The 18,061-nt window shown below is 30.2% G+C and overlaps 1 protein-coding gene across 2 annotated transcripts; it reads right to left on the reverse strand.

Moving 5' to 3' along the window:
- Positions 1–8,675: 8,675 nt before the first annotated feature.
- LOC107446948 (mediator of RNA polymerase II transcription subunit 24) lies at positions 8,676–17,432 on the reverse strand. Of its 2 annotated transcripts, XM_071178684.1 has the most exons (3): positions 16,814–17,432; positions 12,232–12,683; positions 9,357–12,174 (listed from the first exon to the last, which is right to left on the reverse strand). In XM_071178684.1, exons 2-3 carry the CDS (start codon positions 12,675–12,677, stop codon positions 9,504–9,506), a joined length of 3,117 nt encoding a protein of 1,038 aa, XP_071034785.1. In that variant the 5' UTR covers positions 12,678–12,683; positions 16,814–17,432; the 3' UTR covers positions 9,357–9,503. The 2 variants fall into 2 exon arrangements, with proteins under 2 accessions (XP_071034784.1, XP_071034785.1); XM_071178683.1 differs by lacking the exons at positions 12,232–12,683; positions 16,814–17,432 and adding an exon at positions 8,676–9,248 and having other exon boundaries at positions 9,585–12,132.
- Between the last annotated feature and the right edge of the window lie 629 nt (positions 17,433–18,061).

Here is an 18,061-nt window from a genome sequence, read left to right on the forward strand (position 1 = left end):
ATGTTCGCTTATTATCCAACAAAAAAAAAAAATTATATTCAGAAAATAATAAAAATTCGAAATAGAAACTTAAACGTGGCTTTTCTTTAGTCACATTACTCTCGCTAAAACCTAGTTATTAACCAACTGACTTCATGAAAAAGCTTCGGAAAACATCAATCTCCAATTGAAAACTCCCTAGTTTCACGTGTCACTCATTACCTAACTATTCACTGCCATTCAATTCCTTAAAATTTATAAATAGTTTTATTCTCATTTATCCTACATTCTTGCGAGATAGTCAATTCCAAATCACTTGCACTTGCAGCGAATCAAGAAAGAAGTATACAAAAGCGATGAGAGTTGTTTACATCTTGGCCAAAGGGATACGAGAGGAAGCCTTTTCATTTCCCTTCTAACCTTCAGTAAGAGTTCGCCCCGAAATACAGAGCATCTGTTGCTTGGCTGACCGACTTTTTAATAAATAGAGGTATTTGATTGGTCGATTACGCAATCGTTTTCATCTTTATTGCTTAAAAGTTTTGCCAGGTTTACTAGAATGGCATTTTTAGCATTTTTGCTAACGCGCATGCTTGGTTTGATAATCTTTTCAAACCAATCGAAGTACTTCGTAGACAATGAATATAGATGCTTGTATCCTCTCCTTTGCTTGTGTATAGGACTGGGCGATATAAGAAATTTGATATTGTGGATGCATCGCGATATAGTATTTTTGAAATTCATTTACTTGTAAGGAGCAGAAAGTCGGATTTCTATCAAAACTTCATACTCAGATTGATTTAAATCAATTTATGATTTTGATGTATATGTTTTGCTTAAGAAAGATATTAATGTTATATTTTCTAAAAATGGTCGCGCGAAAAACGAAAGATTTCTTAGTTTAAAAATAAATAATAAAAAAATAATAAAATTGAAATTTATCAATATATTTACCTAACAATATAGAAAGAAAATTTAAGAAATAAGTTCGTTAAAAATTATTTGTATGCTTAAAACAAAGTGCTAAACAAATTAAAAAAAAAAAAAAACACTTTTAAAACAACACTATTTTTTATCTTTATTATTTCACATAAATAATTAAGTTAAATTGAATAATTACCGAATTCTGAGCGAAAAAACAAAGTAAGGTTTAATTTCTTAAAAATAAAAACAAGAGAATTATGATATTCGATAATATATTCAACTGACAATATTGAAAGAAAATTAAAAAACACGATTATACTCTTTAATAAAACGAAGTGCTAAATGATTTTAAAAAAAGAAGTCGCAATCGCAAACATTACTAATTTTTTTGAATAAACAAAGTTATTTGACTCGTGTCCAAATCCAAAAGAGGAAAAATAAGTTTTGTTATAATTTTATTTATAAAAAGGAAAACAACTTAAGATTTATAAATTTAAAATCAGTAATAAAAGCCCTTTATATTATTGTTTTATCCAAAAAGTTTTTAATAAATTAAAATAAAGTAAAAAATAGCCTAACAAATTTAATTACTTTTTAATTTAATTCTTTATGGGCCCCTTAAATTAGATTTCCGTTTGTAATAAATTCAATAATGTAAAATAATACTTAAACATATAATATCAAAATTAATTTTCACATTTAAAAATAAAAAATAAATTTTTGTTTCAAAAAAAAATTTACCTAATTAATTAAGAAACACTTCTCTATATATTCTTTTCAATAATAGATTACGTTCAGAACAAGGTAACGACGGCGATCACAAAGTCAGTCCCACTGAAAATAATCTGCAAAAAACAATATCAAGTCGCGACAACAAAAAAATTAAGAGGTGCGGAAACGAACATGCGAGATCACGATATATGTTCTCAAAACTGATTCTGACTCTACCGCTCATCAATCAAGGCCGTTTCAATATAACGATACGAACATCGTCTTCCCCAGCTCATGATGGCATCGGAACGTAAAAGATCCTTGTGTGTCTTGTATTGCTATATCGTTCGTCTTCTTTACTCGACTGCTTAAATCAGATTTCTGATGTATCGCCTAGAACGAAAGTCCTGTATCGGCCTGCCGATACTGGCGTTAAATCGATAGGTCGCGATATATCGATTTATAGCCCAGTCCTACTTGTGTAAATTCAAACAAAGACATAAAGATAGAAAGATCAATCACTATATCAAACGAATGTCAGGGTGAACTATGACATCACTGATCTCTACTCTATTTTTTTTATTTGATTTTTATTAATTGTTATGATAAATAATAACGTTCTGTCTATATGCCAGAAAAATCATAACACATTTCTTTCAAGATTTATAATTTGTAAATTTTAAAATGAAAAAATTAATGTGTTCTTAAAAATTTATTTTTATATTGGTCTAAAATTCAAATACTTGAAATAAATAAAATTAAAAAAAAAGAAAAACAATTTAAGTGCTAATTTAAAACATGTAAAAAATATAAAAATAATAATTAAAATAAAATAAAGAACAGTTTTATGAGCAATCTAAGCTGCCCAAAACACTTAATTTCATGAAGAACAATAAATTGGAAAATGCTAATAATTGCTGAGATAGAGTCTCATAATTGTCTGCTACAGTTCAATTAGTTTGTTATCAAAACTTTTTCATGGTTTTCATTTGTGCCTTATTGCAAATTCTAATTATTTCCTTTTTTTTCTTTCTTTTCTATTTTCCTTTTTTTTTCAATATATGAAGAATTTTTAGAATCTTTTTTTTTATAGTAAGCATTCTTTATTTAACGTTTTTTAGTTTAAAATTTTTTTATAAAAATTTCTGTCAAATAACTTTTTTTTGCAAAATTAAGTAGTATAATGGTATGGTATTTTACTTACGTCACACTAGAGCTGCACAATGGGCTATTGGCGACCGTCTCTGGAAAACATTCTGAGGATGATGGATGATCCGAAGACATGCCATCACAATTTTAATCCTCTGCAGAAGGGATGGTTCCCCTGCTTCGGTAGCCCGACGACCTGCGCACGGAGTCGAGCACTTTACGGAAGAAAAGTTTAACGAGAATCGATACTGTGCACCCTCGGTCCCTTCGCAGGCTAATCAAAGTTGTCATCCACCCACTTACTGACCGTAGCCAGTGATGCTTGACTTCGGTTTTCTGTGGGGAACAGTGTCTTTACGATCAGTCCCCTGTGGAACCCAAATAGTATAACTATGTGTTTCTGTATACTTTTTGCATATTTTAATGTTTGAAGTAATATGATTCAGAAAAAAGTATGGAATGTAAAGTTGAAATAGATCTTTCATATAAGATTATTAAATTTAGTAGAGCGATTTCTCAGGCACTAGATTTTATCTTCAAAAAGAAGATTTCTTAGAAATATTTTTCGATGTGTTTTGGATGTTCCTTTCCTGAAAGGTTCCATGGGTAGGTGAACGAGCCGATTGGCGAGCTTTTCGCGATTACATATATTTCACAAATCAAGCCCTCTTTCGCATACACGAATTTTTCGCATGAAGTGATTCACCCTACACGACAAGTGAATCGCGCACATCCTTTACTCATTCTTATTCAAAAATATATCAATATTTGATTTTGTAATTAAAGACATTTCAATGTTTCTCTTAGTTCAGTTCTAAATTACTGCAAATTTGAAAATTGTTTAAAAGTGAGCTATATTTGGAAAATTTTAAAGTTCAGAAAAGGATGGTATCAAGTTGTATTTCATAACCATAAATAATTAAAACGCTAAATATAATATTTTCCACTTATTTTGAGCTAAATTCATACAAAATAATGAGGAAAGTAAAAAAGTTATATTTAATAACAATTCTGGGTCAACTAGGTACTTACTTAAAACAGTGTTAAAGAAGTGAGGGAGTAAAAGTGAATCACGGCATGAATAAAAAGTATTTAAAATTACTGAAACAAAAAGTATTTCTTTTACATGTAGAGTACCTGTACACATTATTGAGCCTTTCAAATAGTAAAGTAAGTACAGATACTTAGGTAATTATTGTTTCCTTTGACTGCATTTCAGGTAGGAACAGTAGTAATTACAAAATAATAATTTTTGCGAAATAGATGAAAAACAATTTCATTTCTTTAATTAAACTATACGTATTTTATTATATTATTTTATAATATTTTAGTACTTATGTTATTATATTTTGAACTAATCAAGAATTTTTTTACTTGCCTGCAATTTCTTATAAGAACATTTTATTTTATATTCGTCGTATAACAGTCGATATTGAGTTTACGACTACTTCGTAGCCTTGTAATTTTGAAACCAATCCAGAAGACTAGAAATATCCTGGATCAAGTAGTGGGAGAAATTCGCTTTCGTGGAGGACTCTTTGATGGAACTAACCCGCATTTGCGTTACATGGAGTTGAAAATCACGAAAACCTCCCACGTTTAGCTTGACAACAGGGGGATTCTAACCTATAATCCATCTACCACTGAGAATATTTTACGTCGAACACGGTTTATCTCATTAGAAGGCGAATGCTTTACCCCCTCAGCTGCCACAGTTCTTTTAAAAAAAATAAGGAGACAAGGCTAGATTTTTTTTTAAAGTCTTTTTTTTTTTTTTTTTTTTTTTTTTTTTTTTTAAANTTTTTTTTTTTTTTTTTTTTTTTTTTTTTTTTTTTTTTTTTTTTTTTTTTTATCTTTGCTAAAAGGATTTTCTTTTTTTCTTGCTTGCTTGTTGAAAATTAAAAGTTAAGATGCACTTATTTTCTTTAAATGAAATATTGAGGTATGTATATCTAATACTCTGGCAACAAAATAACTTTATAAACTTGGTAACAATGCAACATTAATTAAGTTATCTCTTTTCATCGGGGCCGTTGGTATCCTGCCCTGATAATTTACGATCTGTATGAGCAGATGATGGTCACTCACAGAAACTAGTCTTTTGAGTTTCCTTTAGAATTTATGAGAGTCATTGACTTGCCTTTAGTAAATTCTCCACGCACTATGTTCTGCACAAAAATTTGTTTTATGAAGGTAGGCGATTTTCTGCAAAGAAAAATTAAAAGTAGCGAAAATTGGTGCAACATTGCTCTATTCACAAAATACGTTTGACACTAGATTTTCAGCAAAAATAAATTAATTAAATAGGCGAAAGGTGGTTCCTGATTTGTCAGAAAAATTAACAATTACTTTGTTAGAAGAGAGGAATAACAGACACTCCTTGAATATTCTACTGCAGGGGTTTCCAACTTACATGAGGTCGGGGGCCACAATTAAAAACACTAATCAAATGGCGGGCCGCAACTTAATCAAAATTTTATGTAGGAATCTTTTATGTTTGAAGGAACATTAAATATTACTGTCAGATTTTTACCAAGTTGTAAAAAACAATAGTATTAAATTACAAATTAAAATAAGTAGATTTTTAAAAATATTTAATTGCATATTAAAAAATTCGGGCTACAATAACTTTAATGTGCACCTATGTATTAAACAATTAATGTGCAACAGATATCTATTTATGGAGATATAAAACTTTAAAAAGGTTGGTATTAAAACTTGCTTATTAGCACACAAAATGTTCAATGAGAAAATTGAGGTTTGTCTGCTGCAACCACCAGAGAATAGATATTTACATTTTAAATTTACAAATGTGTGTGTAAATATTTTCGTCCAAAATGAGTGGTTTCAAAAAGTTAAATCAGAGAATTTCTCCGAGGAAATTTCTGATACACGCATGCTAAATTATATTCACAAAATGCAAAAAAATGAAATAAAAAAGAGCAACATACACTATTATTTTTGTATTTGAATAAATATTTTCCTGGATGCAAAGTCTGAGAAATAAATTTTTTTGCACCGTTGGTATGTTAAGTTTCACAGAAACGAAGAAATTAGGTTTTTATTAACGAGAAAAGTATTTTAAACCCATACTGATTTTTTGCGAAAATTGTTCGCAAAAAAAAATGACAACTAATGTATTTTAGTTCGCGGGCCGCAAATAAAAGCTTCGCGGCCCGGATGCGGCCCCCGGGCCGCCAGTTGGAGACCACTGTTCTACTGCATAGTGCATTTAAGGAAAGCATCCATCTAAAATTTTTATAAGTTCTTCAAATTCCAAAATTGTATCAGCAATTGCTGATTCAAGTTACTCTTTGCTTCATCATCTTAAAAAAAATTACAAAATGTATTGCATTCCTTCACTTAAGTAACAATTTTATAAATTTTAACTTTTCAAAATACATTTATTTAAATGTTTTATAATCATTTTGTTTTCTTTTATTTTATCACTATATGATTTCGTTAAAATGCTACAATTTTAGTTTTAAAAAAATTCAAAATATACGGTTTTCCTTTAAATTAATATAAAATAATGTGAACTTGTTAGAGTAGTGGTGATTTTTTTTATTATTATTAAATCTTAGTTCGCTTCTTTTTCTATTCTTTTATGTTTTTTCCTTCTGTGATTTAAAATATTTCCAATTAAAATTATTTAATGAGTCTAGAATATTATAATTTTAACCGTTAAATTTGTCAAAACAGATTTTAAAAAATAATATATATTGCTATTACATTAATTTAATGTTGATTTTTAGAATTCAAAATTTTATGGGTTTCTATATTTTTCTTACTTTCAGTTTTATTCTTTTGTTATTTTATCATTATTACAGTTAAAAATTTGTACAAAAATGAAAATTATAACATTGTTCGTTAACCCTCCTCTTGATAAATTATAATCTTAAATATATATACGAGATATTTTTTAAATAAAATTCAAAATACTGTTTTTTTATTTTTCCCTTTCCTAAATTTAGTGATTACATTTTAATCTTTTTATTTTCACTTTCCTTCTGATTTTTTATAAAAATAATGATAATTTTAAAATGTCCGAAATATTCTTCTTCGATCTGCACGATAGTCGTTTCAATTTGGCAACAAGTCGTTTCCATTTGATGATTGGGCTATCAGACGATGAGTTTCCATTGATTGATGCCCATGGTTTTCAGATAAATAATTTTTTTAAACATTAACATATTAAAAATTATATCACTGTATTTGTTTGTTTTTCTAATATCCAATGAAAATTTTGCATTTTTCCATAGCGTCAAGTTTTTACTTTTAAGTATTAAATATAAATAAATTTTTGATTTCAAAGTCTTAATGAATAATTTAATCTTTTTTGTGGCATATTAGGTGAACCAGAAATTAATGTTGTTTTTGTCACATAAAATTGTAAATTATTTTTAACACGTTTTTTCTTATAATCAATTATGTAAATATCCACATTTTCAGAAACCTATTGCTATCTAGCTTGCAAAATTTAAATGCACAATTACTAAAAATCATTTGTACTTTTAAGCAAAATATCAGGAACAGGCATTTTGGAAATGTCAAAGCAATCAGAATATATGGAAATATGCTGGTGTACGGTCAGGCAATTATGATGGGTGATCGAAATCTAAATTTATTTAATAATTTTTACTCGACAATTTAAGTAATTCAATTGATGTGCAAAACAATCCTTGAAATACAAATGAATCGGAAAGGGAAAAAAAGCCAGGAAAATAATTTTAAAAGTGAATAGAATATAGAAATGTACTGCTATTTATATTAAATATTCTGCAGTGATTTCCCGTAATCAAGTAAAATACTTTTGAATGAAACATCTGAACCCGGTATCAGAATTTAGGGTGTAAATCTGCAGCACTATATTCGAAAATCGAAATTTATGTACAACATCAACGAAGTCAAATAATGATTATATAAAATCCAGCTTAAACTAACAAACATGTAGTAAAATCTGCAAAATATCCTTGAAAAATTATAGATTTAATTTTTGTTCAAGTTTAAGTTGAATTTTATACAATAATACCGAAAAAAATGGAGCAATTTGTTATACAGTTAAGTCTAATCAAGTAACAGAAAAAAAATCTGTACTTTTCGTACTCTGTGGTGTTCTCAGAATTCATCTTTTAAATTTTTATTAGAAGCAAGATTATAGATGTTTTAAAAAGTAGTCTCAGAAAATTTTCACCATTTGTTTGCTTACTTTTTAGCGATAAAAAAACGCAAATGATAAATAATCTTCAGATTCTAAAACAATCTGTAGCTGGAGGATTTCTGCTAACGGGCATCTGAATAACTCAATATGTATATATTTAAACTATTTTGAATTTTTTGTAATATTTTGATCAGGTTTTATGTTTTTATTACTTAAAATATGTAGAAATGCAATGTGATCATTATTTAATAAAATAATTTTTTACTTTGAAGGGTAAGATTTATAACTGCGTGATTTTTTTTAACACGCATAACTGATAAGTAGATAAAATTTAAATATAATACAGGTATCCAACATTTTGATTGCTCTTCTAAAATTGCTAAAAGTACCAAAAAAAATTTTTTTTTGCTCTATAGAATTTACAATAAAAGTATATTATATAAGTAGTTTGTACCGCATTTTTATTAAAAACAAATAAATAAAAAAAACTGCAGAATTTAATTTATTTTTAAAATTATCACTAAAATTTATTTTACTCTGTAAACACCTATTATTAGTATCCATAAAAGAAAGGAGCGCCAAAAATATTTTTGTTTACACTTAAAAATCGGACTGGATTGGCTGCGGTTACCACCACGGTTCTTTAAGGTAAAATTATGCTTGTTGAACCTAAAAGAAATGGAACTGCAATTAATCAAGATTATGAAGATAAAAGTGTTCTTTATAGCTTTAAAGTTATATTTTATTAAACTAGAGTTATCTAAAGTGTTTTATTGGCACTTTTCATAGAAGTACAAAAGACACACAAAAAAAGTGTATAAAAAAATATACAAACTGTTCTAAGAATATAGATTATAAATATTCAAGTAGACAATAACAAGATACGAAAATATGTATGAATTCAACTCAGAGATACTTTCATAATATAGTATATTATTTAAGTTCGGAAATGTATGATAAAGACAACGGACAATAATGACACTTGAACTATACTTTTTTAAAAAAATATATAAGTTAAACAAAATGAGTTTGATGCACATTTCAGTCTCTGTAAATATTTTAAGTAACCTACCATTAAATAGAAATATTGCGTGAAACTTAAAAACGAAAAAAAAATATATACATATATATAATGAATTGAGAAAATACCTCTAAATATATCTAGAAAAAAAAATTTCTAAAAATCAAAAATTTCCCATGACTTTCACCAAACCAGAGCAGTTGGTTTTTTAGCAAACGAAAATTAAAAATCTAACCAGCATTGAGTTTTAGTAGTGAGCCTGTTTTGAGCAATGGTGAGTTGGCACAAACTCAATGCTGCCACCTTACGAGNTTCTGTTGTGGTGTCCACATCCTCACTTAAAACTTTTCAGCCTATTGAAAAAAAAAAACTTTATTAGTTGCAGTAATACATGCAAAAGACAGAATAGAAATACCTTGTTTAAGTTCGAAGTTATGAATTTTTGAAGTTAAGATAATTTTTGGAACACCCTGTATATCTAGAAAATTTTTTTTCTAAAAATCAAAAATTTCCCATGACTTTCACCAAACCAGAGCAGTTGGTTTTAGCAAACGAAAATTAAAAATCTAACCAGCATTGAGTTTTAGTTGTGAGCCTGTTTTGAGCAATGGTGAGTTGGCACAAACTCAATGCTGCCACCTTACGAGCTTTTGGGCTCTGCATGCTACTGACTGCCAAAATTAACTCAGGGCTAAATTCTTCAGGGTATTTTTTCAGAAGCAATCCAACAAGCCCTAAAGGCATAAACTGTAAAATTTGAGAAGCTTGATCTTTAGCACGTAGAACAACTTGTTCTAAAAATCGAATAGGAAAATAAGACCTAGCACTGATTGTTGCATCTGAAGCAATCACTAGTAGGGTACGCATCAAATCAGCGATTGCTTTATTGATAGGATTAGCTACTGCATTGCGCATATGCTCATCACTAAGATTTTGTAGCTCAAATGGTGTATCCTCGAGCAATTCAGCGTTACTTCTATGTATTTTTGTGGGCCTACTGTGCTCTGTGTGATCTCGTGTGTCATCAATGTCAACTTCACGATGGCTTCTTTTGCAACCAGTTTTAACACTATTTCCCGAAGAGCACTGGCGTGATTGCAATGCTGCATATGTTGTAATGACAGTTAAACGTGACAAGGCACTACCGTAGGGTTCTGCTAACTGTTCTTGATGAGCTTCACTATAAAGATAAAAGGGAAGAACATGCAATAACAAAGCAAGAGCGCATTGTTCAATATCTAGATAAAATATGCCAATTACCATGTCAACAGCTCTATTGATGTCTTGAAGAAATTGATAGCCCAGTATACGACGAACAAGAGCATCACATATCCAACGTGCTCCACCAACACAAAGTAATGTTTCAAAATAATGAATAGATTTTATGTCAAGCCATCCACGATAGTGCACATCATTAAAAACTTCATCTAAAATTTTGCCTAAGGGTTTTTTAACTGTCAAACCGTGAGGGATGAGAGGTGCAATTTTAGATTTTAGCTGTAAGGGAGGGTGCAGATCCCACATCATTATTTTTATAATCCCAATCATCAGGCTACAACGTCCAGAATAAAATGCATTACTTTGCTCACTGCCTGGAAGTTGAGGTGTCTGCCTACCACTAGCAGATGGGGACTCAGAAGGTGAAGTAACAGACTCCACTGCTGGAGGAGCAATGAAATGCTGAAGCATATTCATGGGTTTCAGACGTTCTTCATGATGAAGAACGTTGATGTAGTTGCAAAGCCAAACTGAAATACAAACTGGAAGACAGCACATTTGACTTTTAATGTGATCTAAAACCAATTTAACTTTTTCTGTGGATAATGCTCCATGCTCCCAAGCAATAAGTATCTCTCTAGCAGCAGCTGGAGCATTAAGGCAAACTTCATGCCATTTCACTTGATGAGGGCTCATATCATGCTCTGTGTTTAAGAACTGAGCTAACAACAAGTCAACTGTTGCTTGGTCACTTCGAGACAATACAAGATCCGGACATTTAAACTTCCCATCTTCAGCTAGGTTCTTTGATATCCACTGAACAAAAAAAGAATCTTTTATAGTAGAAAGCCCAAGGACAATTTCAGTGCCATAATATTGAGAAATATAAAATAATAAGAGAAAGGTGACATCAAAAGTTAAAGCACGGGTCTGGGCAGCTTTAGCATTTTCAGTAGCAAAATATTTATTAAAATCATTGCATTCAATTAATTTAGTAATAAAAGTATGCAATTTCCCAGTAGCAGCAGCTGCAGCAAGAATAAGTTTAAATTTTCTTAAAGGTAATATATGACAGAGGACACCAAGGAGAGCTTCTTGAATCTTTGAGTAATCAGAATCTAGCAGTTTTAAAATAGTTTTAAGAGTATGTTCTGCTTGTAAAGAACTTGGTATATTTGCCTGGTCCCACTGAGGACTCGGTTTAGGAGTTGGAAGTTTCACTCCTCCCATATTCTGATACATGAGACTTGCTGATTTGAAGGAATCATTTTGTCTTCGACCAAGGAAACTCATTCCCTGACCTTCTGTCATTATTTTTGCCTTGCAAAACTCCTGTGCTAAATACTGCAAAGTATCAGAATTGCTCTTTAAATCAGTGAGATCCAACAAAGGTGAATAATGTAGTAACATATCTAAACTTTTCTCAAAGGAGTCTTCTTCACTTTCAATTTGAAGAGACTGGATGTTAGAAATAATGTTCGGTAGTTTCAAAAATGTAAATGCAAACCACTTTAAATCATCTTCAAATGAACCTGTGCCACTGGCTATACCAATCAAACAAGCGCGGATAAGTTCGCTATAAACTTGTGATAGTTTAAAATTCTGTAGCTTTTTCACTAAAAGCAAGTGACTCACAAATGCTGATGCATCACTTGCAGGATTTAAAATAGCATCGATTCCAACCATTATGTTTAAAGTGCTAGCTAAGGTTTGAAGTTTGTTTTTTGAAACATTTTCTGATGGAACAACTGGTAAATTATCAACTGAGCTAACTAGACTCAATGCACTTTCAATTACTTCTTTTGAAACATTTGTTGTATTTGGAACTATTGCTAACTTCTCTTCAAGTTCTTTATGTTTTTGAAGCATTTGGGTATACATAGCTTGATCTTCATACTTTCCAACGTAAAGTAAAGATTTAATAAAAGTGGTATTACTAAAATAAAAAAGAGCTTCATATGACTTTTCAATAATTGAAATGTGTTCTGGANGGACGGGCAGAAATAAGCAACTTCCGGTTGGGGCAGAAATAAGCACCCCTTGACTGCCTATCACTTCCGCCGCATACATGCCTGCTATTACTACTGTTATAGAATGATAAATGCAGGAGTACAACCAATGAGTAACACTAACCACAGCTTTACATAACGCAATGCATTCTTCTTCATTGCCATGACAGCCTATTCTTGATTGAAATGTTCTTAGCAAATCAAGTAAACTCAAAATGCAATATGGCTTATAAAAACTTTGATATCTGCCTATACTAGATAAGACTGCACCATATGAAACAACTCTAGAGCTAAGAGAATGCATGAGATAAGACATGAATAAATTGTTTGATCCTGGTCCAACTAATGCTTGTTGAAGAATACAGTCAGCTAAATCATAAACATCACCACTTACTCCACGTGGAAGAACACTTTTGATTCGAATACCCCATGAAACATCTGACCATCTTTCTCTCCAAGCTTGTAGCAAAAGTGATTTAATGCTCCGTGTTTTGCTGGTATCCATGATTATCTGTTAAGGGAAAACAATTCAACAAAAATTTCAAAATATAATAACAAAAAAAAAAACAAAAAAAAATTTAACTCACAAAATAAAGAATATTTTATTTTGCATAAATTTAATTTTATCCAAATTGGAAAAAAAGGAAGAAAAAAAAACATGATTAAAAAACCACAATTCTAATAGCTGCATAATCCATGAAAAAAAAATAGCTAAGCATGTTAAAAGTTTTTACTTATCTGCCATAATGATCTTTTTTTTCTGTAGTAACCACAGAAATTTTCAGTAGTTTTACAATAAAATGTGTTTTTTGAACTTATGACATTGCCGTGAAATATTAACACTGGAATGCATCTTTTTTTCTTTTTTTTTTACAAGAAAAATTAAAATATTAAATTTTAATATTTTGATCATGGGATATTATGATTTGATTAATTTAATAAAATATTTAAAAAACCAAAATGGAAATGTTAAAATATTATAGAAAACATAATTTATGAAATTCAAAATTATAAAGAGGAAAATAAATTTATAATGAGAAACGTAAAATGGTAAAAATTAAAGAATAAGAAAAAAGAAAGATATAGTTTTGAGCAATACAGAGAAATCTTACTAAAAAGTCAATACATTATCTATGTATGAGCACTGAGTTAATGTTCAACACTTAGAATGAAAAAAAATGTTTAAGAAATTAAGGTTTATCAAACACTTTGCTAGTATTTTTGTTCCATGAAAAAAATATATTCCTAGTTTTTCCTGATTTTTTATTGTAATCTAGGGGTGCACAACCAGCAAGCTGTTGAAAAGCAGCTTTTGGCAGCATTTGAACATGATGAAGGATTTATTATATTTTTCTATTTTGAAAAGAAAAAAAAAATTGGAACCTTAAATTGCTTATTTGAGTCATCACCTTAGCACTCAAATTACGCAGATTCCATCAGAAATTTGTGTAGTTTTTCAGTCACTTTTTTGGTGATTATTCTTATTTTGTATTCTGGAATAACACCGCTATAAAAAAAATTGGGATTTTCAAAATCATGTAGAAATTGATAACTGTAATTGATGCAAAATTAATTCACAAAACAAGTGAATATACTAGGAGATTCTGACAAAGCCAAACAAAAGTCTCAAAAATTGATTAACCAAATGCAAGACAAAAAATTGCAATAAAATTTAAGTGTGGTTTAATCTTGTCTGTAAGGATAAAAAGAATATGCAACTAAGATTCGTATTAAAAAGTATCAAAGTATTAAAAATATTAAGTTTTTTGAAAATCATGTGGAGTTCTAAATCAATTACAAAGGAAAAAGCAATTGAGAAATAAATTTATAATAGAATTGGTGCGAATTGAGGGAGTCAAAATTGATGACTCAAATATGTATTCAAAATTTTTTTATTTTTCAAAAAGAAAAAAAAAAGAAAAAATCATACATTTGCATTTAGAAGCTCTTGTGGGCTGCAGGCTGTGCACCTGTAATTTACACAAAGTAACTGATGATTAAAACTTTAAAATATTTTCTGCAAATCTGAAATAGAATTATAATTTTTTTTTTAATAACCGCAGGCACTGAACTTTCGTTCTTTGCCTTAGAAGATGCCGGAAGTGTTGCTCATTTATCATTACCCAATGGGCACCTGTGAACCAAAGTCATGGAGGCGAGCAACATTACCCACGCCACACTGCCACAAATACCTGTTCATAGGGTGGGCCATTCATACATTCACACATCAGAAGACAACACACAGAGAGAGAAACATCCATGCCTAGAGCGGGATTCGAGCCCGCAGCCATTGGCTTCGCAGTCAGGCACGCTGACCACTCGGCCGTCGAAATAGAATTATAAACAGAGTTCAAACATTTTACACATGAAAAATGTTGAAATTAAGAGTCAGTTTTTAAAGAGTCATGCAGGGGTGGATACTTAAGGTTTTTGATTTTGTTGAAATTATCAGGACATATTCTTTAAATAAATCTATTAGATAAACGCTTTTTCATTTCATTGAGAAAAACTTTTTTCTTGGTTTTATTGGTGGTAATATTTTTTGGTGGTAATATTTTTTGTAAAATAAGTGAACCATACCACTGATCATTACTTTATGTTGTACTACTTCTGCACTAACTATCAAGACATAATCAGTTTCAGTGGATCTTTGCATCAAAAATTAAAGATCATCCATCAAAAAATCTTAGAAAAGAGACTATTTTCATAGACTTTGACTTGTATCTACTTGTGCCAACAGTGAACCACAAAGGTATTTACTTCAGTTCATACATACTAATAAATAGTACCTAAATAATTTTACAGATCATTTACTTCCTTTTCGAAAACTAGACAAGCATGAAATTCGCAAAAAAAGAAGCTTAAAATATAACAGGGAAAAAAATCAATTCAATGATTCAACTTTCATATAATACGACTCTAACCTTTGAGTCGTGTACCTCAATAAAAGAATACAGAAATAATTATTAAAAAAATGCAAAATGTCTTTTAAAATGCGTAATTTAAGCACAAAATGAATAATTGAAGTTAACACCCTCAACCAAATTGAACTTTAGTCACATTTTGGAATTAACTGAGAGGGTGGGGCAGAACATACTCATTGTTACCTAGGTAAGTGATATAATATTTCTGTTGTAATTTTGTACACTGAAACGAATGTAATCACACCCAAATAAATATATCTATTATTTAAATTTTTAATTTGAAAGAGAACAGATTTTGGCTCATATTAATGTGGGTAGTATTGCTTTCCAGGCAAGTGAGGCATTGATTTTAATGTCTAAGTATTCGCTAAGAAAACTTAAGTTTCCATACAGTTATAAAAGATTAGTGTAAAAAGAAATACTGTTTTGTCTTTTTTGTAATTATTTACTTAAGACTTTATATAATATTTAAACAATTATTGAACTTCTGTTCCTAAAGATTGGTTAAAAAAATGCAATGGAGTCAACCCCTTACTTGTCTAGATGGATAACAATGTCATATGTGTAAATATGTAGGTAATTATAGTAGCATCTTTTAATAGGTTTAATTTTAGTAAATAAACAGCAAATTATATTTTTAACTATNTATATATATATATATTGTAAGATATATGACCATTTCTAAAATTTCATGAGAATTTTTTTTTTAAAATAAAAATTAGATTATTGATAATAATCCCAAAAATGAAAAAAGTTTATGAATAATCTCAGAACACCCACCCCTATGACATAGCATCAACAATTAATGGCTAGCCATAGGGTGTGCTTCAGAAAAATGCATATGAGAAACTGTGGATTATTTCTTTTTATTGATTATCTACATACAATTTTTGAAGAAACTGAAAAGGTATTGCAAAATTCTATTAACAGGAAATAAAATTTATGAACAGTTCAATACATTTTTTCTGACAGTCTAATTAAAATAATTTTCAATAAGTGCATGGAAAATTTCTCACTGAATCTAGGTTATGTTCATAAAGGAATTTTATAAAGGCTTTTTAACTAACCGTTTTATACCCCTTCCTTAATTTAGATTTTTAATAGGCGATCTTGAGTATAGTTACTTTTATAATTATAGATATAACTTTAATTAGCATTCTTGGTAAGCAGAAGAGTTTGAGTAAAATTAATATAACATATTTTAAGAAAAATAATGTTTCTAACAGTTAACTTAATGTTTAAAATGTACCAAATGTATATTTAAACATTAAGTTATATATTATTTTTATTGGTAATAATATTTATATATAATATTTGGGTTAATTATAAGGAGCCTCTCAGAATAAACCTCTAACTGTGCCTATCTCTCTGAACCCATCTAAAAAAGAAGTCTGTCTTAATATAATTCTATACCCCTGCGAATATGAGTGGGAGCTAGACTTGTTTAACTACATGCAAGGTACATTTATAACTACCCCTAAAATTTAGAGATTAATTTTCAATTAAATAATATATTTCACTATTCATTTTAAAGGTGTACATTTATACAATTACAACTAATATATACTAATGAATAAAACTTCAATAAATTTATTGATAGTAATTTTTATTAATTTAACTGAAATAATAAACAAAGAGTAGCATCTTTTATCCATACAGTTTATCACTCAAAAAAAAAAAAAAAATTGAAACTTCTGCAAGAATAATTGTGACTTACTACAACATAACAAGTAGATCAGCAGTCATAAAAAATTTATCAACACAATGTAAGAATTTTTACATTTATTTATTAAATATTTTCTTGTTTGTCATTTTTATGTAACATTTGTTAATTTTATTCAAATAGTTCCTTGGTTCCTCTTTGACGCTGATGACAGGTTAGTTGGTGTAATGACATAATTTACATCTGTTTACTTTATATCTTATAAAGGTTTTAGCTTTAATGGACTGAGGTGAAGTTAGAAAAATCAGATGACCAGTTAACGCACCATTCTGGCTGCATATGTTTCATGCACTTCCGTTATCCATCAAGAGTGAGTGCATGCGCTTGCTCTCGCACGGGAAATGTCTCTACGTTAAGGCGCTGCTTTGAAAAATTAACGTGATGAGAACCTGAAAGATATTTACAGGCGGAAAACTCGCTAATCAGATAGTTATCTTTCTCACTAATAAAGTTGGCATGTACGAGTTTTTCGCATGCGGTATGGTAGTCCCTTTAGCGCTGTCGTGTGTAGTGATGCGAAATGCAACTATTTTGAATTTATTAATATTTAAAAGCAACATTCGAAAGGCGAAACGATCCTGCAATGAACTGATCGTAAGGACTCAGTTCCCAGTAAAACATCGAAGTCAGGCATCACTGGTTGCGGTCACTAGGCTCGTGGGGAACCGAGAGTGCACGGTATCGGTCCTTGTTAAACTGTTCTACAGTAAAGTGCTTGACTTGTCTCGCAGGTCGTTGGGGTACGAAAGTGCAGGAGCTTTCCCCTCTGCAGAGGATCAAAATTGCGATGGCAAGTCTTCGGATTATTCTCATGGATGTTTCCATTAGGCTCCGACAGCCCACTGTGCAGCTCTAGTGCGACGTAAATAAAGTACCTACCTCGAGAGTCGAAGTATGTTGAGATCGAATTAAGGGGATGCATATGATTCACGTATCTCCAATCGCCACCTCCAGCAAAGATCTAACAACTCAGGTTGTCTTTCTCCATCAGTGGTGCGGAACTCATATGCAGATAGAACCACTTGTGTTCCACTAGTTCAGATTAAAAAGCTTAAACGTTCGAACAACTGGTTTAAGAAAAAAGTTTGTTGTAGTTCATTTACGTCAAACTAGAGCTACACAATAGGCTATTGGTGACGGTCTAGGATACATCAGAGTCTGATCCACTGCAGAGGGGATGGTGCCTCCGCTTCGGTAGCCCAACGACCTGCAAGCGAAGTCGAGCACTTTACGGTAGAACAG

This window comes from Parasteatoda tepidariorum, chromosome 3 (genome assembly GCF_043381705.1).
Source record: "Parasteatoda tepidariorum isolate YZ-2023 chromosome 3, CAS_Ptep_4.0, whole genome shotgun sequence".
In the NCBI taxonomy this organism is placed as follows: Eukaryota; Metazoa; Arthropoda; class Arachnida; order Araneae; family Theridiidae; genus Parasteatoda; species Parasteatoda tepidariorum.